The 20,608-nt window shown below is 39.7% G+C and overlaps 1 protein-coding gene across 4 annotated transcripts; it reads right to left on the bottom strand.

Moving 5' to 3' along the window:
* Positions 1 to 373: 373 nt before the first annotated feature.
* On the bottom strand, positions 374 to 19,344 carry LOC146710800 (choline transporter-like protein 2). Of its 4 annotated transcripts, none has more exons than XM_085453419.1 (22): positions 19,153 to 19,343; positions 12,241 to 12,289; positions 12,087 to 12,160; positions 11,911 to 11,995; positions 10,768 to 10,852; positions 9,835 to 9,948; positions 9,674 to 9,734; positions 8,905 to 9,025; positions 8,679 to 8,762; positions 8,475 to 8,587; positions 6,822 to 6,953; positions 6,617 to 6,716; positions 6,323 to 6,415; positions 5,793 to 5,877; positions 5,396 to 5,658; positions 5,196 to 5,290; positions 5,000 to 5,103; positions 4,815 to 4,888; positions 4,647 to 4,717; positions 4,162 to 4,250; positions 3,984 to 4,068; positions 374 to 1,218 (listed from the first exon to the last, which is right to left on the bottom strand). In XM_085453419.1, the coding sequence occupies exons 1-22, from the start codon at positions 19,178 to 19,180 to the stop codon at positions 1,112 to 1,114; spliced, it is 2,112 nt and encodes a 703-aa protein (XP_085309545.1). In that variant the 5' UTR covers positions 19,181 to 19,343; the 3' UTR covers positions 374 to 1,111. The 4 variants fall into 4 exon arrangements, with proteins under 4 accessions (XP_085309545.1, XP_085309544.1, XP_085309543.1 ...); XM_085453418.1 differs by lacking the exon at positions 19,153 to 19,343 and adding an exon at positions 14,587 to 14,789; XM_085453417.1 differs by lacking the exon at positions 374 to 1,218 and adding an exon at positions 1,384 to 3,524 and having other exon boundaries at positions 19,153 to 19,344.
* Between the last annotated feature and the right edge of the window lie 1,264 nt (positions 19,345 to 20,608).

Below are 20,608 nucleotides of genomic sequence, written 5' to 3' on the forward strand. Positions count from 1 at the left end.
ACACCCTCTCATGGTCAAACGTAGAACAGCAGTTAGGATTTTATGGATTTCTACAAACTGTAACTATGTTTTCTAAGTTTAAAGCTAAAAGGAAAGATGTGACATTTATATGTTAGTTTTGTAAGGATTTATTCAAAATCAATATATAGAATTTTTTTGAGGGGGGGGGGGGGGGGGGGGGGGGTGGTCACACTCTCAGTTCCAGCAGGGAACAGAAAGTGTGACCATTTAAGCTTAGAAAGGAAACTAACCTGAGCTTATCCCCAGTACCCGAAAGACACGAGTCACATCAGGTCTATCAGAATGACACCAATGCTGAAATACTGGGAGCACCTTAAAGCCTTCGGTATATGAATACATAAAGAGTCACATGGATTTTTATAGAAAACTATGCTTTATTTGAAAACAGTTCAGCTTCACAAAAATGACAAAAAAAATCCCCTCATCCGAACCAGCACATCTATCAAGATACAAGGTTTTTTTGCTTTTGGTTATATTTCCATATGGCTGCTGATGACAGGAATGCCGCAGCACCAGATGCTTTAGGCAAAGTGGTATAAAAGCACTATGTATACCTGACTGCTGGGGTAATGGCTTTGGTGCCTACATGGTTAACTGTTAATTCAAATATGACACAAGTTATACATATTTATAGATATTTAAAAAAAAAAAAAATACAAGAATAAAAACCGATCATATTACAAAACTGTAGCAGATGACCCTTTATATGTACCTTCCCGTACTACTCAAATATTAACAGTAAAACATGACAAAAAAAAAAAAAAAAAAAAAAAACAAGAATTCTACATACCACTAACATGTTTGTTCATTTTTCTTTTTCAGTTGATAAACGTGCAGTCTCTACGTTTTTAACATCCACAAAACCTGCCAGACTTCATGATGCTTTCAGCAAGAAATAAGATGTGGGAATGTAGACATTTTTAGGTCTGTGTCCAAACTGAGGTTCAGAAGAGCTTATGAAGCATTTAGTAATAACCAAATTCAGCAGACACAGCTTATAATCGATGACATGAACTTGTTATCCAACTTCAAACTCAACAAAACCCCAGTTGTCTTTAGTCCACGATCTCACCCCGCTACACGGAGTGGTCTACTGAGCTGGGTCAGTCTTGTTCTTCTTTTTCAGGATTTTGAGGAGTTTCTCGGACATCATGTAGGGCCTCTCCGGGCTGCCGTCATTCCTCTCCAAATCCTCCACTGGAAAGAGGTCAAAGAAAAGGACATTAATGCTTTTCGATGCTTTCGAGGACTTGGCATAAGTTTAAATGAGCATCAGATTTTGCAATGTATATTGACAGGTAGGAAATCTGAATGAAAACCTTTCAGTTCTGCAAAAACAAACAAACAAACAAACCCAAAAAAAACCATCCGTTTTTTTTTATTAAACAGATATCACTGGTTAAATTGTGTTTATTAAACCAACTGCACTGCAAAACACACAGTCATTAAAAAAATATTTTAAAAGGCAAAGCTACGCTAATTTACAGTTTAAAAAAACCAAAACAAAAATTGCACGACTAAAAGACTCACCAGCATTCATTAAACAGAGACAAATGTGTTATGGCTTAGAGTGAACATAGATTAAAGTGCTTCACTGAGTGTATTAAAAAAAAGATTCTGTTTGCATCAACTGTAAACACTAATGTGCAAAACATTAATAATGCTGTCAATTAGGCACATGATTGGCTTCAAGTTTCTATTAGCTAGTGGCAGTGAGAGCATGTTTTATGGAGGCAACGCCGAGTTAGAAATATGAAGTCACCTCATAGGGAGCCATTTACCCAGATGTTCACTGAAGTTTCACATTTTCAATAGCCATAAAACATCTGCCAGCTTTCAGCACGCTAAACAGGATGAAGCGAGTGTCAATAAATCTCTGAGTGTGAGGTGACATCACTCGTATCACAAAATTCATACAACAATTAAACACATACCAAACTCCTGCCTGCTGTAAAGCCCTTCTGTTCGCTTAAGTTGACCCTTCGCTAAGCCCCACCTCCATAGTGACGAATAATGTCTGTTGTGCTGATTTATTTGAATTATTTTAGAAACAATCACAAACTGTATATAAAACATGAGCATGGCCACTATGACATCACCTTTTGGTTTTTGGAACCCCAACTTTTGGCCCTTCCCATCGTATAATGTTTGTTTGTTTTTTGTTTTTTTAAACAAGATATGAAGTGTGAGGGTGGATCTCTTCAAGTCTGTTAGAGTAACTTGGACCATAATTAGTCGTTTAATCATTTTTCTGTACTCATCATGATATCACACTAGCCACTGATGACATCATCAGTTTGAGGATTGCATTTACTGCGGTCATAAATATAGTAAGTAGTAGGCTTGTTTTCCCACAGACTTCCATATAACTTGAGTCGCCGCCCCCTACTTGCCGCTAGGATAAAAGCAGGTTTAAGACACAAATGCAACTCTATTAAACTACCCTATTACATAAGAAAGTAGTTTGTTTAAAAAACTCTGATTATAGCTTCTACAGGGTTTGGTTACCAGCTGTAACCAGAGTTTTCTTGTCCTATACTGTACTACAGTAGTGTGATTTTGTGTTTGTTTGTTCGATTTATTATTACCATTATTTCCTAGCAACAAGCCATGCTTTAGGCTTACTTTTAGGCAGTCTACTTTACTTTTGGTTAAAATATTTGCCTAACAAGCAAAAGATCACCAGTTGGGGAGGAGACAAATTCCTAGCAGGGTTACATCAGGAAGGGCATCCAGTGTCAAAATCCACAAGATCAAATATGCAGATTGGATCGCTGTGGTGATGCCTTGCGAGTAAAAGAACCACTGAAAAAATGAAGCCACGTGCTTCACTCTTAAATGTGTTTTCTAAATATAACAAATAGTATTCGACAGTATTTGCTGTGAGTTTGTGAAATTCTACTGAAGACAATGTGGTATCCGCTGCTGTATAAAACGCTACTTAGTGTCGGATGTAACAGTTTTTAAAGACCACCAGAGGCAAACGAAACCAAGCCTAGATAATCCATTTAGGGAACGTTCAACGTCCTATTACCTCAGGAGGATGCTGAAATCACTCTGAACTGAAAAACTTCCTTCATTCATTTTGAAACTTGCAGGGTTGCATCTGCACAAAGTGGACTAAAGCAAAATGCTGAATCCCTGCCATTTTAAGGCATGGTGTTTTGTAGCTGTACTAGTATCTGAGAGAAGTTAAGGGAGCAGATGACAGAGTCCCAGCTCATACTTTGAAAGGGTTCAAAATAAAAAGACTTTCTGGATTTTTCTCTGCCTGTAATTAAGTGGAAAATCTGAGTTTTTCCCCCCACAAACTCCTCTCTAAGCCGTGTCCTCCTCCTGAGCCTCCTGTTTCAGCTGGGTGTCTTCATCGTGTTGCTGCTGCTGCTGCTGAGCAGAGGGCTCAGATGGATCCTCCTCCTTGTTCTTCCACAGAATCTCACGAAGACTTGGCGACATGTAATAAGGCCTCGCAGCTGAGCCGTCATTGCGCTCCAGGTCTTCACCTTATCGTGTTTTTGATTATTTTGTGTTAATGGGTGAATGTGAAAAAAATGTACGCATACACCAGGGTGTTAGAGGGCAAGTGGGAAGGGAAATAAGAGGGGGCGAATTAGGAAGTGAGAAATAGGAAAGGAGACACAAAAAGAGAAAGAAAGTCAAATGGCAAGCAAGCAAAAGCACCCAAAGTATCACTTCATCACCAAGCAGCAACATTTTTCAGGCTAACAGGAGCAGGCTGTTATTTTGAAATGTAGCACACCGTATTTCATGCAATTTAAAATTAGTGACAGCCCAACACCAGAAGCAAAGTGAGAAAAGTTTTCATTTCGCTCATTCCTAACATTACGCCCTTCCTCCACAGTTTTTTTTTTCCCCTTTCACGTAAGAACCTGTTTGGACGTTTGCGTGGATAATTTGAATTACATACAGATGTCACAACTGACTGAGAATGTGTCACTTACAGAAACACAGGAACAGAGTGTCCACGCACATGGAGTACACGCTGAAGAATGCATGGGCGATGAGGTATGAGCAAACCACCATAGTCTGATAGAGATGACAACAACCACACAAACATTATCCTTCAACAAAACAATTAAAGACAAGAAAAGAAAAAAATAGAAATTCAGTCCTGCTTACCAGGATGGGTACCCAGTAGTAGTTCAGGGTTGGAGCTGTATTCTGAAAGGCTTTCACTCTCCCAGAGAAGAAGAAGAAGGAAAAGACCCCTGTGGAGAGAAACCCCAAAGAATATATAAATACAATTCCCATGTACACTACACAGTCTGAGCTGATGATTACAATTTCTATTAGCTATAAATAACGTTGTACATTATAAAATCAGTGGAAGCGATCCAGTCCTATTTAAAGCTCCAATTAAATCCTACTTCCAAAATATAAACAAATCCTAAAACACCACAGTTTGCAAGTTTGCTCTTATTAAAGGAGCCAGCAGGTCCTGCAGTAAGTTTGCAGGATTTCATCTGCTATGCAGACTTTTCTGGACTGTGAGTTGAATCGGTCATCCAGCGATGGGTCGACACAATCTTTCCAGGAAATGCTGGTTTAGTCTGATATGGTCAACATGAAGAAAAAAAAATTACATAAACAAAAAGCAGACTCACCCAGAAGCCCAACAATGAGCAGTTTGCCCAAAAATAAAATGAAATCTGTCACTTTATCCAGCACAGCCACCCTGCAGGGATTTAAAAACAGGCATTTACTCCAGTCAGCTTTATACGATTAAACATTTAACAAAATGCTTTCTGATGAGGTGATGATTTTACACTCACCTGATCACATTCCTCATGAGGAGGAAGAAGGCGTCTCTGGCAGAGGTGCAAAAGTTTTTCCCATAGATCGCCGACTAGAGGCCAAATGCAGTCATTACATCAAGATAACATTTAACATTATAAAGTACCAAGCTTTTAATCACGCCAGCTCAGAGACTTGAATAAATAATAACTGAAACACGTACCATAATATACGCATTTCTGTTCAGGAACTTGACAAATTTCTCCAGACACCAGAAACAGCACTTCAGACAGCACAACAGGAACTTTGCAAACTTATTTTGGGCTCCTGTGAATGAGAGCAATCAACCTTTAACAGATGTTAGACTTAAATAGGTCACTTTTATGGAGTCATTTATGACTCCATAAAATGTAGCAAACCTTTTAGCTTGTGGTCCAGATACTCCAGCAAAACCCTGATGATCTGGATGATGGAGAGGATAAGGGAGCCAAATGCCAGAGTCCCTGTGTGATACCTAAAACAATTAAAGAATGAAAACAGGAAGTATGTTTCAGGACCCGGCAAAGCAAATGTCAGAAGACAGTTTTACTAAAAGTCTTCACCCAACACAGATACAAACCTGAGAGATCTCCCAAGAGAAGAAAACACTGGGAAAGCAGGAATGTCATCTGGCTTTTTGGCAGCCCAGTAGTAAGAAGCAAACGCCCCGGCTAGGGTCATCTGTCCCAGTCCCAAGACAAAATTGGCACACCAAAAGAAGAGGAAGACGTTGTAGAACTGCAGGGCAATTAGGTATTTGTGGTAAGGGGTCTCTCCACCGTAGAAAGCAAAAAGGCACTTCGAGTCAGCACACTGGGCTTTCATGGGACTCGTCGAGTAGTTCTGAACAAAGACACGGTTAATTTAGTGACGCCGCAAATGTATTTCTCAAATCCAAAACGTTAAGTCCAAGCGGCATGCATGGAAGTGAAGTGAGATGAAAATTTAACACACAAATAAAGAGGAGAAAAACTTACAGCCGGGTCACACGTTTGTCTTGAGTAGTCACAATTTGTCTCATTGAAGATTTTGTAGATAGGCTGATTGGACGTGGACAAGAAACTGATCAGTTCTGTTAAGGCTTACCATCATTAACTGATAACAAAACTGACAATTATGAGTGTATAATAATACTACTAATAATAAAGAATAATATGCATGTTCCTCTGTTTTGATTGGTTTATTTGTTCATGAATGCAGTGAACTTTAATCACGCAGCTGCAGAGTATGCCTGATCAAACTTCAACCTTAGCTTTTAATGTGAATTTACCAGCCCTGTTCATCATCCCTGCACAGACTCTGTCTAAGGTATCTTTACCTCAACTGTTCATTCAGTTCATTCATAGACACATTAATTTTTTAAGTCAGTTTAAAAGTTTAAATTCTTCAAGAACATTTAAAAAAAAAAAAAAAAAAAAAAAAAAAAAAACAGTTCAGAGTTGTATTTTTCATTTCCTCATCAACCCTAAATAACAACACTACCACGAACAATAGCTTGAAAGGATACACAGCAGTTACTCCCCAGTAGGCAATGACCACAGCCAGGAGGAGGAATGTAAACAGTGGGTAGAAAAGGGAACACAACATATGTCCAATTGCTCTGAAAACAGGATCACAGCATCAGTCGTAAAAGCAAATGCAAACATCAACCTTCACAGTTATGTATCAGGTTCTTTATCTGCACCCTTAATGCAGCGCTTAAATCCATTACTGTGAGTCACTCTAAAATAAACAATATAACGTCTAAGTTTTATTGATCTGTTTCTCTCCTACTTGCTACAGCTCTAAAATGAAGGCTGACCTGCTGGCTTCTTTAATAAGAGCAATGGCAATGAGGATCCTCTTCCAAAGGAAGATGAGCAGCAAAATGATGATGACCTCCACAATGGCTAGAATAATAACTATATAAGGAGATAAGAGAAAAATCATGTGAGTGTCTCAAGTTTTAATCAACATATGTTGAGTGTGGATGATAATCCATGGAGATTTTGAGGATGTATACTGACTGAAGGCCAGCCAGGTCTGTCTAATTTGCAGGTAGACTGTGAAATCTGTCTGGAAGCCCAGATCCTTGATAGTCACATTAGCGCCGGCCTCTCCTTTCAGGGCTGCATACTCCATGTAGCAATGGAAGATACCTAATCAGCAACAGGAAGCACACAGAAAAGCAAATAAATTTTTTGGGAAATCAGGTGGAAAAAGAGGCCTTATTTCCTTTTGGGTTTGCTTCCAAACAGACGAGGAGATCTCTTTCATTTCAAGAGTCAGATCAACTGTGAATCGGTTACAATGATAACTTTGACATCTACCTCAGCAGACTTCTCTCTCTGCCCCCTGCTGACCCTGAAAAAACTATTCTTTTCAGTCAATAAAAAAGCCAATTAAGTAAAATCAAAGGTCAAGTAGGATACTAGATCATTCTTAAGAACATTCTTACTATATTTGCCGCAGATCATTTTACAGTGATGTTTATCTTCACATTAGCCTAGCCTATTTTCATCAATCTTTCCATCTTGTGGCCACAATTTTCTTTTATCCCTGGTAGCACACTTTCCTTGTATCCCATTGGAAACAGCAGCACACCTCTCTTTCAAATGAGTATTAATTTCTGTTTTTTTGGTTTTTGTGGTTTTTTTCCCCACATGCCGTTGTGGATGAGCTGATGGAGAGGAGACAACATCAGCACTTTCAGATTAATCTATCTGAGAAATTACTTGGTTCAACAAGTCTGCAAAGTTTAACTAGTTGTTTTGCTAACACTCCACATTCATTTTTCAATTCCACTCCTTTAGAACAGATTTGTTTTCAGTTGACGGTCTTATGGTCGTCTGTTAAAGCCATAAAAATACTAACTTGCATTGCTTTTTCTTTGACTGTAAAATCAGTCTGTCAGTGATTCTTCAGTAGTACACTGGAGAGTAGCAAGGTAGCAGAGATTGAGGGTTACGTGGATGGTAGGAGTTAAAAAGAAAAGCTTAAAGCAGTTAAAATAAAAGTTAATTACTTTTTGAGACACTGAAACTGAACTCTGCGCTAAGCTTGCCAAGTGTGAACAGCACTGTTTAGAGATACTTTGAAGTAATCTGTGAAATGATCAATGACTTGGTAATGATGGAGAAAATTATTTTTCCACAATAATGAATGTGTGTTTTTTTAATATACGCTTGGTAAGCACATGCAAAATTCAGCATTGCCAGCTGTTTGTTTTTGCATGAGACATGTCTTTCCCCCAAAGGTGTCTCATACTCTCATTCCTTTTAGTGTGAAAGGATCAGGATAGGATATGACAGGAAGTGACGCTGTGTTTTTCTTCACACTCAATTAAACAAATGGCACATTTTTATTCAAATAGAAAATCTAACATCACAGCTGTGGGTCACTTCACTCAAACTTTGCATCTTCCTTTCATGCAAATTCCTTCAGTTTGCATTTTTTCCACACTGACTACAGTTTTCTGACAACAAGGACTTTCACAATTTATCCCCAGTCAAAAGTTACCAACCCTGCATTAATATTCCTGCTGTGCTGAATTCATGCTCACGGTTATACTGACACTCATGATTTACTTACTGACCAGCTAGTCTGGACCTGCTTTCTGGGTAGGACCAGATTACTAAGCCATTATGAACCACAATGATATTTTCCACCTTGTCCCTTACCATAGCCTATCACCGCTACCAACATGGCAATCATGACCCAGACCATGATCCCTGCCAGGAAGCGGAGGAGGATGAGGAAGACGAGGCTGATGATCATGGCTATAACCAATCCCCTGCAAAGAGGAGGTACGGTCAATTTAAGGAAAATCTCTTTGCAATACAAACAGAGCTGACAAGGATGAAAAAGGAGAGTTTATTACTTACAAGAGGATCCAGTACCAGCAATGTGTGAAATCCTCAAAGATTTTCATCACCACCTGACGAGCTTCCATTACCACAGTGGCATTCCTGTGGAGAGATTCCTGTATGTTTATCTGCTTCAGGAATTTCTCATCACACTTTATTTGTAGTGGCCGGTTGACACAGACCAAGAGAGAGTAATGTAGTTGAAAACTAGCTGTGTCGCAAAATTCTACTGATGTATACTCACCGTACACCAGCAACAAGGTCTTGGGCGTTTCTAGTTTCATTTCCATCATTAAATGTGGAGCTGTTTCCCACAGTTATCACCCCTCCTTTCATGCCCAAAGCTGGGAAGCACCTGCGGGTGACTGAAAGAAAAGTAGAGAAACGTGTCATTGTCAAAAATACAAAAACAAACAAATGAAATGAGTTTCCCTACATGTGTAAAGAATAATACAGTTTTCTGTGTGTTACGTCCCCACATAAAAGCTAGGCGATGAGGGTGGGGGGCCAGTAACAGTTTGATCCAGGTGAAATGAAAAGAACGCCAGGCAGAGGTACTCCCACAGCCTCACAGGATGTAACAATGTGTAGTGAGATGTTTTCATAGTGGGGCTTCTTTTTGTAAATTAATTATTTTAAAAAAAAAGATGTGTCATTTTCAGCTAATAGTAAATAATTTGTACTAGATATTTGTTAAACTACAGTACTAAAATATTTTATAATTCTTCAGCCAGGAAGGAGTGCAGAAAGATAAAGAAGTTCAAGTACAGTGCAGATAAGCAGCACAAATGATGTGATTGAATCAGATCCAATTTATGTTGTCTAGTTGTTAAAAATGGGGTAAGATGGGTTTGTTTGTTTGTGTGTATAAATCTGACGGTCTCTCTGCTTGCCTTTTTGTAAAGGTCAAAGGTCATGAATCATGCAATGATACTATCATTGCATGAATATTCCACTCCCCTAAAATTCCTTTGAAAAAGAATCATTTACACATATTTAGAGATTCTACTTACAGGGTTTGCTGGGAAGCAGCATTGCAGGACAGAGACGTTGCTTAAGGATTTCTGCAACACCCTAAAAACACAGTATATCCAAAACATAAGTGAAGGTCTGTAGAAAGCATTCGAATATATCGATACCCGAGATAGTACAGAAGACTTCAAGTACAACTCACCATTGTGTTGGTCACTCCTTCTTCGCAGAAGTTTTTATAGTAGGCAAAGTCACTATTGACAGCGTATGCTTTGATTAATGTCATGAACTTATCAGGGCACTTCTCCACACACATCTAAAGATGAACATGGACAGCAGGACAGTCAGGCCACATTCCCATCACAAAAGCAGTCAAAGAAATAATGTAATAATAATCCTTCTTCCGCTTGTTCTTAGCCGTCTCTTCTACAGAAGTGAGGCTTTTCCTCCCATCCATTCCTGTACAGGGTTCTAGTTATCGTTGTTCGGGGGTGCACTGGTGAGAGTCTTTTCTTTGAAAGCTTTCATTTCATACTACTGGCAGGCTTGTTTTCTACTGTGTGGCTCTTTGAATTTCTTTATGACACTTCTCACTCTAGCCCGTGATACCTGGAACCGCTGTGATCTTTGTATATCCATCTCCTGTTTTGTTAGCGTCAATAATTCTTTAAGCTTAAACTGATTTCTTTTGTTTTTGACAATAAAATGTTCCAAAAGAACAGTTCAAACCCATGTTGGAGTTTTTAAATTGTGCGTAAATTGGAAAATAACCCTCAGTTTTCAGTTGATGTTGTTAAGCATTGAGGATTGCAAAGCACAGCAGTGGTTTGTACTATGGCTCAATAAAAAGGTCAGTTTTTCCAGGCCTAGAAACACTGACCCTGTTCATTTTGTTTTCTGAAATAATTCTGTTATTTTGGCCAATCACAAATGTATTTTTTCTAAAGAAAACTTGCTGATAGGGGGCTGGGAGAGTAACTTTTCTCCTCATCTGTAAACAAAAGCAAAAAGCCAACTCTGCCCCAACTCTACACTCATAATTTTAAGCCTTCACGACAAAGCACATAGTGTATATTGTGTTTTTCTTTTTGTTTAAATAAATATTATAAAGATTCATCAACAGAGGAGTTGGCACCTGTGTGGTTGGGCACTGGAACTCCAGCAGCACCATGGGACTGGCACACTTCATGATGTTGAAGTAGAACAAAAAGGGCTTCTTCCTGTTGGGAACAAGACCAAAGAAAGTGCACAGAAATGTACACAAATTTCTAATTAACTATTTTTGTCCAGGGACAACACAATGCTGTCACAACAGTGTTTGCAGGGATTATTCAGCGGTCCTGCCTTTCAATTGGCTAACATGTGCTAGGTACTTTCCAGTTTACTTTTACACATTCCAAAAATACATGGTGTGGCTATTGAAACAACCCCAAAAAAAAAGTATACAAATAATAATAATAATAACACTAATAACACAAATGAATAATAGTACCAGGTAAGGAAATTCCCAAAAATTGATTCTTTTCAGCTGGGACTGCAGAAGTCACCTGGATGAGGGACGAAACGTTTCTCCCACTGAAAACGCTACGTCCAGATGAACAGAATCTACTTTTTGGGAACTAACTTAATGTAAACATGCCAGGAAAACCTTTGAGTTAACTTGTTAGCCATAATTGATTGTATTAATGTTGCCTAATTAAGTTAGCTAGCTAAGCTTTCAAACCAGTTGTATATCTTTTTAGATGGTGGTACACAAAAAAGCCTGAGGAATCGAAAGAACCACCCAAAACTTTTGAGCCACCCTTCATTTCTGCTTCCAAGGAGCCAGACTCTCTGGCCACTTAACACTAGGCTATGAACCATCAAGGCATAAAAAAGGCACCTAACTCAAGGAATGAACATGAAAGAAACAGACAAAAATAAATTTATATATGTATCTTTAGGGACAACACACCGAACACCAACAAGCTTGTTTTGAGTTGTACAAACTCTGTCTTTTGTCTTATATACATCCATGTATGTTAACACATTTCAATAAACCGTTTCAACTGTTTCAATTTCAATAAACTGTCTATCGATCTCCGGCTCCCTTCTCCCATCACTCGTGAACAAGACCCCGAGATACTTAAACTCCTCCATTTGGGGCAGGAACTCGTCCCCGGCCCGTAGTAGGCACTCCACCCTTTTCAAACTTTCAAAATACCCTAAAGATCACACTCAAATTAAGAAAAATCGTGCAGCAGAGACCATTTTATCTATACTTCGGAAAGCAACTCACTCGAGTGGAGTGCCAGCCTGCCCACAGAACTGTCCTCGGCTGTCTGTGGGGTAGATCACCTTTCTTGGGTCACCCTGGGACCAGGCTGGGTTAGAAAAGAAGAAAAAAAGAGAGATATAAAGGTTATGAAACTTGCTTTCAGTTTGGATATTTGTGCTTCTGTGTTGTCTCCTTACCGAGTATTCCTACTGCAATGTAACCAAGTATGGCAATAATGAACAGAATGCAGCAAACAATGTCTGTGCAGCCCCTACAGTGGAGAGAGTTCACATGGTTAATGGAGTCCTCTGTAGTCATCTGCACAGTGTAACAGCCACATCTCTGTCTCACCTGTTCTGGATTGGGCCCCTGAAGCTCGGGTCATGCTTCCTGGGCTCACCTGCATGAAAGGAGAGAAATGCATTGATCAATCAATGAGCTCTTAGCATTGTGGCAACTGAAAGCATGGCTCGCTGAGAGGTTTAACCCTTTAAAACCTGAACCATGAAATAACTGCCAAAAATCTTGAATTTTGACTTGAATAATGGAGTGTTTTTTTTACCTTTAGACAAAATATAAGAATATATCAAATTTTAATCTGCATACATGAGTTTTAATTTGTAACACACTTGAAGCCATATACATAAGCCATATTTTTGAAATTTAGTCATTAAAATGTCATGTAATTTACATCATTTTTGAGGGTAAAAAAAAGTCACGCTGATGATATAGATGTCACACAAAAAAAACCCTCACAAAACACATGTATCAAATACGATACGCTGGGGTTTAAAGGGTTAAGTAAACATCTTTATAATAGCTGCTCATTAATTTATGTTAAAACCAGAGCTGGATCAAGGCCATGGAGCAGTGCACCAGAGTCTTCCTCCCATTTTTCTCACAGATGACTTCCCCTGAAGGCCAGACACGCCCAGAAACTCATCAAATTCTTCCCTGCTGACTAACCGGGAGCTCATATAAAACTCATAATACAGCAGGAGCAAACATCCCATGTGTAAAGCCACCAGCGGAGCTAGTATTGTTGTTTTAATACAGCTCTATGTCAAAACAAAGCTATCATGCTCATCAGTAGACAAACAACTTCCCAGTTCATAAAATGAGCAAACTTTTTTCTTTTGTCTAAATATGGTTAGATTACAACATGCTGTCTCTTATAATAAGGACTATGTTTTCTGTTCTTTCAGCTAAAGTTGCAGGTTCAAGCAGACACTTGAGCTTGCTGCAGGTTATCTGACGGTAGTGTGTCTGCTATCTAAGCAAATTTCACTTTCCAGTTCCAGTCCAAATTCTCTAATGGTTAATCCACAAACTCTTTAATCCAAATTATACTTTTAATGCTAAATTGTCGCAAGAAGCACCCCAAACCTGACGCCTGATGTAAACAAGCAAGGAACAGACCTGACAGTGAGGGTTGGTGCTTCAGTGGGGATATCCTGGCAAATCCTCCTATCTTACACTTAAAATAAGAAAGATTTACAAAAGCTCAATTGGAAAGTGTTTGCAGTGGTCTGGGCTCTTTTCCCAGACACTTCTATAGAACTGGAAATGTCTTTTGCAACCACAGTTTTAATGTAGCAGCACGCTAGCTTCACATTTCATACCCATCGTCTATGGTTTTTGGTGTAGCGGCTCAGCTTTTGTGCTTTAACACATCCTTTCAGCCAGCTCTCTTTCTTGTCTTACACTCACAAACAAAAGGCAGTTGGTCTTTCACAGCCAGGCATATCACCTTTCTATGAGATTACAAAGAACTTTCTGCGAAACAGTGCTGAAGGAGGCAACTTCAACACTCTCACCACCCATTGGTTTGTTGCTGACCTGATCAGTGGGTCCATAGCTTTGCTTTGACTAAAGAGTTAAAAAAAAAAAAAAAAGGTCAGCATTTCAGTGCAGTGAATAATCAGCGGTATAAAAACAACGTTTGCCGAAGGAGGGCAGTTTGGCTCATGCTTAACGAAAACTTAAATGCTATTAGCTTGCGTTGGGAGGGACTGTTTCCTGTTGCCATTACTGTGACAATTATGCCACAAAAAGACATCTCCACCAGCTTCAGACCAACATCATAACAGTGCCCAGACATACACTATTAATAATGTGTAGCATATGGAGTCTTGAAGTATAGACAAACACAACAGCTGTGGTGACTCTGAAGTATGTGACTTATGAATGTGGTCAGTGGGGTTATGTTGCAACAAGCAGTTACAGCCTTTTGAAGAAGTCACCACTTCCTGTTATAGTGAGCGTAGATGTTGTATTCCGTATGTGTTCTGGTATCTAACTTTAACATATTTCAAACAAGTTTAGTTTTTAACTTTGTTCTGTTCTTCAGTATAAATACACAGATTGAGTCCAAGAAAGAGATCTGCACCTCTGGTGGTTATCTATATTCAACCTTGTAACAATAGTGCAGGAGAAAACACTGATAAGAGACTTGCCACACACCTGTATCGGTGTGCACACACATCCACTGCCGGCAGTGGCACACAAACATTCACAAACACACCCCTAGTCTCAAGGCTGCCGCTGCACTTTTAGGTGTGAGCACTATACAAGAAAGGTAAACAGCCAATCTAAAGATTACCCAGTGATCTTTAGATTGGCTAAGCGTGTCTTAGATTCATTTTTTTTTTAAAGAGTGCCTAGTTGAGGCAAAAGTAAAGATAAACAAGTCAGTACCATTCTTTCCATAATATTCTCCACCCTCAGGCATGTTGAAATTCCTTCCTGGGCAAAAAAAATGTTTCTCCTTCTTTTCACAGCTTCTTTATCTGGTTCACTTCATCCACCTTTCCTATCTGCTGCCACAAATGACTGAGTAAGGGGAGAACCAAGTAGTTTGGTCGGAAACCAGTTCAACCTGTTCCTGAATAGCCGCACAACCAATGCCCCACCCAACCTATTTCACATTCCCATCCCTAAACACTTCTTTGTTTATCCCGAAAAAAAAAGCAGCCTCTTTCTGACCTGTGCTCCCCCTACAGTACCTCCCCAGCACTTCCAAACATGATTTCTGTCGACCTGCTTTCCCCCTCTTGTTTCCGCGTAAAGTTGCAGGCAACTTTAACTCATCTACAGAGAGGCTGGAAGTAAAAGAAGGTGTGGGTGTGTGAAAGAGTAGGAGGAGACTAAAGTTCATTTGTGTATGTGATCAGGAACATGTGTTTGCAGTAAACAGAGGAGGAGTTCTCCATCTGGGGGTGGTTTGCGTAAATGCTCTCGCTAATTGAATTCAGGTGTTTGGGATATTTATGGCTGTAAAATGGTCACCTGCAGCGACGTGACAGCTCACAAGCTTAAACACATCAGTATTGAGTAAAAACTAAAATAGTATATGTTTCCTTCCCACGGATCTACTGCACTGGGGAAACCCAATAAATCTTACAAGCTAGTGATTTTTTTTGTTCTCTGCCTGTATGATTTTGGTCTCCACTTCTGTTTGTTCCGACAGCCGAAAGCAATCAGAGCGTGTTAAACGAACTCATCATTTTAACAAAGAGTCCACAGACAGACTAAATGCCACGAATGCTTTCCACGGACACTCAGAGAAACCAGAAAAAAGGGGAGCTGTAATGAAAGTTTCCATCCAGTTTTTTCTTTTTTTTGGCTAATGTTACTGCACAAGAGAATTACCACTGCGAGCCTTTGGTTTCCTGTACTTCTCTAAACAGCAAAAACGCGTTGCAATAACTGGCACGGCGACACCGATCCAGCTCTTTTCCTTGGAAACTTATTTGAGGTATTAGAATCAAGTGTGGTGGAACTGGTCGAACAGTCATGTGTAACTCATTAGAAATGACCTCCATCTGCAGACAGCTGCTACAACACGTGGGGCGATGCAGTGAGGGAAATGAAGCGAGCACATTTTTTATTTGAAGTTTTAATCTGATAAATACTCTCCAGTGTGCTGCAAGACACACTAGCATTTACTGGAAGCATAAAAAAAGTATAACATTTCCCACATGTAGAAGCGCTGTAACTTACTAATGAAAGGCCATGTTGGTTTTCAATGAACCTTCACAAAGACGTTTACAGTCCAATCTGCATTATTGTTGTGACTGAAGCTAAAGCTCATGTCCTCCATTGTTTCTTCTCAGCAGTATTTTTTTATTCAGGTGCAGCATTTACTCTTTAGTGTGTCCCAACATTCCTGAGCTTCCCTGTTTTATTTTCTTGATACCTTCCCACACATCCTGGAGTTACATGAAAGCTTCTCAGAGTGTTTTCTGAGGACATTCTGACCCTTTGCAGCACAAAACACACAAGTGGAGCTATATTTTTGTTTATCAGCTGACTGATATACTTGCTATTCATTTAGGACATTTCCTAAAATAAGATTTTACACTTTTATTCTTTAGAAACAATTCAGTGCTTTCAATTTTATTTATTATAGCACCAAATTAAAACAACACTTCACCTTAAGGTGCTTTATATTGTAAGGTAACGACCCTGCAATAATGTAGAGAAAACCAGGCAACCCCCTATGAGAATGCACTTAGTAACAGTGGGAAGGAAAAACTCCCTTTTAATGGGTAAAAACCTACAGCAGACATATGCTGATCTCAATATTGGAAACACTGCCCATCTTTGTTGTTGTTTGGGGTTGCCACTTTCTCCCCACGTAGGTTCTCTTTGGGTACTCTCTCTGGTTAGATTCATTGGTAAATCTAAACTCCCTTTAGGTGTGAGTGCATATGGTTGTCTGTCTCTCTCTGTGTTAGCCCAGCGACAGACTGTCCAGGGTGTACCCTAGATCTTCCTCTATGGTGGCTAGGAAAGGCTCCAGCTGGCATAAAGTAAAAATAGATGAAATGTTAACAATAGCTTGTCTTGCTCTCAAGCTGCATAAAACGTTACCAAGGGCTGCCGCTGGTTGCACTAGCTTAAAATCCTGAAGCTAAAGGTCACAGCCCTTCCTGTCTGTGTCCCACATGTCTGTCAGTACAGAAAGAGGGTGTGGATTATTTCAGTCCAAGTTCAGATCTATTTCCGGTATTACAGAAAAAGCAACACAATGACCACACGCAAAAATGCAAGCAAACTGTTGGATCCTTTGGGAAATGGTTGCAAAGATTTGGACTCCACTTTTGCAAGAGGAGGGTTTCTTTTGAAAATTGAAGTATTTTCAGACAGCAGCTAATCTTTAAGCTCATCAAAAATGAGCACTTGCACAACAACTTTAACTACATCTGATGAGCATATCAACTGCTATTCTCTGCTGTCAGATGCAAGGAAGAGATTTCTGCTACAGATATGATGCAAAGTGAAACTCACACATTTCATTTCAACTTAGGCTTGTAACACCTATCTAGAAAATCATCATTATAAATACCACCAGCTGACGACAGTAAGTCTCTATGAAGCTGTTTAAAACTTTGTTTATATGACGTGAACACTCAGGCACAAATTGGAACAATGTCCTGTGATGATAATAACAGGAACTGTGAGTGAGATTAAGACGTGAGCTACAAACACAGACACTGCCAGGGAGAATAAATACAAGACCATAGCTCAGTTTTTACCCAGTAACTCACTCTTGGTGCCTCACACTCTCGCAGTTCAAAGCAGCTGACAAAACCACAAACCTGTTAGCAGAGTCACATAACCCAGATTGGTCTGCAAGGGTATGATCAGGCACCGTTCAGTGCAAACAGAAGGCTGCAATAATAGATGTATTTTTATTTTGTTTTTGTTTTTTTGTCAATGCAGCACACGAAGTGAAATGAAAAGAAAGTGAATGGATGAAATGTTTCCAAAAAAAATCTGAATGTAGTTTCAGCATAGTCTAACATGACATGACGGAGAGATCAGGGGGGCATGGAGATCAGGTTTCAAACTACACTACTAAATATGACTTGTAATTACGCCTAACTTGCACCAGGGCGAGGCTGCATGGTTGTTTCAGGTCCTGTCATTGAGGTTTCTTCATATATTACAGCCTGAAATTACTCCAACGCATAAAACTGGTGGAGATCCTATAGTGTGTTCTGACATTTTCTGCCACATGGAACATTAAGGTTATTGTTCTTTTCTTCTTCTTTTTTTAGTTGTTTCTTTTAGCTGGTATGAAGATTCACTGAAAGATATTAAAGAATTCGAGAGGCTGTAGGCATTCTTACTCACTTTCACAACTAACTACACTGAGCAAACTGACATTGTACAAAGAGGCACACACACATACACAATATTCATTGCAATCTGTGGAAGGTAAATTGAATCAATTAGCCATCATGTGGCAAGCAAAGTGGGAAAGGGAGTGTCCAGGGAAGAGCAGGAGGAACTGCAAGCAGAAGTATCTGGCCTCGCTTTTCATTCCTCCCTATGATCATGTTGATGATAACAGTATAAACTGCAAGCTGCATGTGAAGAGACTGGAAGTTTGTACAAAAGGCACATGTTCTTGATCCAAAAACAGACTTTATGGAAGAAAAAAAACACCTCGCTGCATAACTTTGTTTGTTTGATGTTTTTTGTTAGCTTAAATCACTCTTCGTTTCATAGATAACCATTTCCCCAGTACTGATTTCACTGAGCAGAAAGCTGTACTACAATTACTATTATGTGCAAGAATAAAAACACATTTTTAACAAGTATTTTGGGATAAGTGGGGGCATAATTACACCCACATTACCTGATTACGAACTACAACAGCCAAAACAGAGAAGCACTGATACTGTAGTTGCAGTCTGCGTTTGAAATGAAACTAAAGATAGCCTTCCCAAAGCAGACTGAATGCACTCGGTGGACAAAATGAGACCCTCTTCACTTGTTTGAGGAATTTTCTAATACGCTGTGCTCTATATTCACGTTGGGTTAGCTGAGCTGCCTGCCATAGCAGTCTGAGGAATGTGGCAGCAACTGGACAAGCACAACACAAACTGGGGCATTGTGCACCCTGACAATATATAGCAGCATACTTCAGGCATCCTGTGTTTTCACAACACACACGCAGAACAGGGCTCCCGTGCCGTAACCGAAAACGTTGACTCAGAAGTAAAAGCTAGCTTACATTGCGTTAGTTTGTGACAATACACGGGTTCGACACTTCGCCAGAGAAAGTGCTAACTTGAAAAATTAAAAGTCGAGAATGAGGAAAGGTACTTTACTAAGCAAAGCTGCTGGGACCATTGTGAGACCTACTTTCGCCGCTCCAAAAACGCAATAAAACTTGGTTTTACATTAACTGCCGATAAGGACTTTGGACAAATGAAGTGAGCGTCTCCGTTTCAGGCTTTAAATATTTACCGTATTTTGATTTCTCTTCCAGTTCCATGATTGTGGAATGTTTCTTCTGGACCAGAGATGCTCACGTACGACCACTAAAGCGCATTTCCAGCCCTGACAGACGTCCGTGTGCTGCGCTTCCCTCAACTTGCTCGCTTTGTATAAGTCCGCTCCAAAATCTTGACCGTTCTGCCAACGTTTAAAGGGGGATTCCTCAGAGGAGAGCGCTGACCAATGAAAATCAGGGATGCCATGATGGACAGGATATTCAACCAATCAGATGCCCAAGGCGGGAGTTCATGTTCCCGGAGACTGGGTTAATTTCTGGTACCGTTAGTGATACAGGGTTTGTTCAGTCTATAACAATGCAGCAAATGCAGTTCATCTCAATATTTAACGAGGGCTTGATGATTTGTTCGGATATTATTACCAATTCACAGTGAAAAAAATCATATTCATTGGACCAGAATGCAGCAAAGCAATGACATAGCATAACATTCATTGGCCGATGAAATCCAAGACAACATTAATTATAAAAAGCAATTTATTCATTCATAATTCAACTTACAGTCTTAACATTACCTATTCAGACTCTGCACTGTGTATGAGTCACGACAGCTCCCCTTGATCCAGAGAATGCAGGAAGATCCATGACACAAATAAATTTACTTCAGGAAATCACTCAAGTATTTTGAGCGAAATACAGTTTAGCTATGGAAAGCAAAAGCGTTGTGGAAGGGGAATACCCTTACATGATATCATGAAACAATAACAATAACATTATCAAATGTACTGTGGCATAGGAAGAGACAAGAAATGACAAGAGCTGTTTTAAGACAGATTTTTGAATGGGGCTATGTTGCTTCTTTTTAATAAGTCGGGTTTTTTATTGTTTGAGACTGTTATGTCCCTCTGCAGCCCCTAATCTCCTCAATGTTTTCAGCTGGTGCTAATTGGCACACCTAGTCAGGTGTGAATAAAAGCATACCTGAGGCAAGCTTCCAGGGAGCTCACTTGTCTTTGCCTTGGTGGCATCAGCCATTTTAACCAACCTGGTATTCCATTTTAAGAAAAAAAACCTCTTCTCACTAACACTCTGGTATTCATCTTTTTTTTATGTTGCGGCTTTTGAGTTGGGTTATAACATAAGTGGGGGCTCGTCCAGGATTGTTTGGACATTTTTGTGGAGACTGAATATCAGTTTGTTTGACTTTTAAAGTGGGTGAGAGGATGGTGTTCACTGTGATTGAGCAACGTCCCTTTAGTGTGTTTCAGCTGGGTGCGTTTAAAGTTACCTCGAGCCTTGTACACCACTGAAGACTAGCTAGGTAAAGTTAGGGTTTTATTGTTTTTAGCATCGTTCCCGGTCGAGCCCCCACTTATGTTACTACCCGGCTCAAAAGCCACAACATAAAAAAACCGACGAATACCAGAGTGTAGGTGAGAAGAGGTTTTATCTTTAAAATGGCTGGTGCCA

This window comes from Copadichromis virginalis, linkage group LG4 (genome assembly GCF_057382275.1).
Source record: "Copadichromis virginalis isolate Kocher_CV1m ecotype Utaka linkage group LG4, C_Virginalis_male_GT1.1, whole genome shotgun sequence".
Taxonomy (NCBI): Eukaryota; Metazoa; Chordata; class Actinopteri; order Cichliformes; family Cichlidae; genus Copadichromis; species Copadichromis virginalis.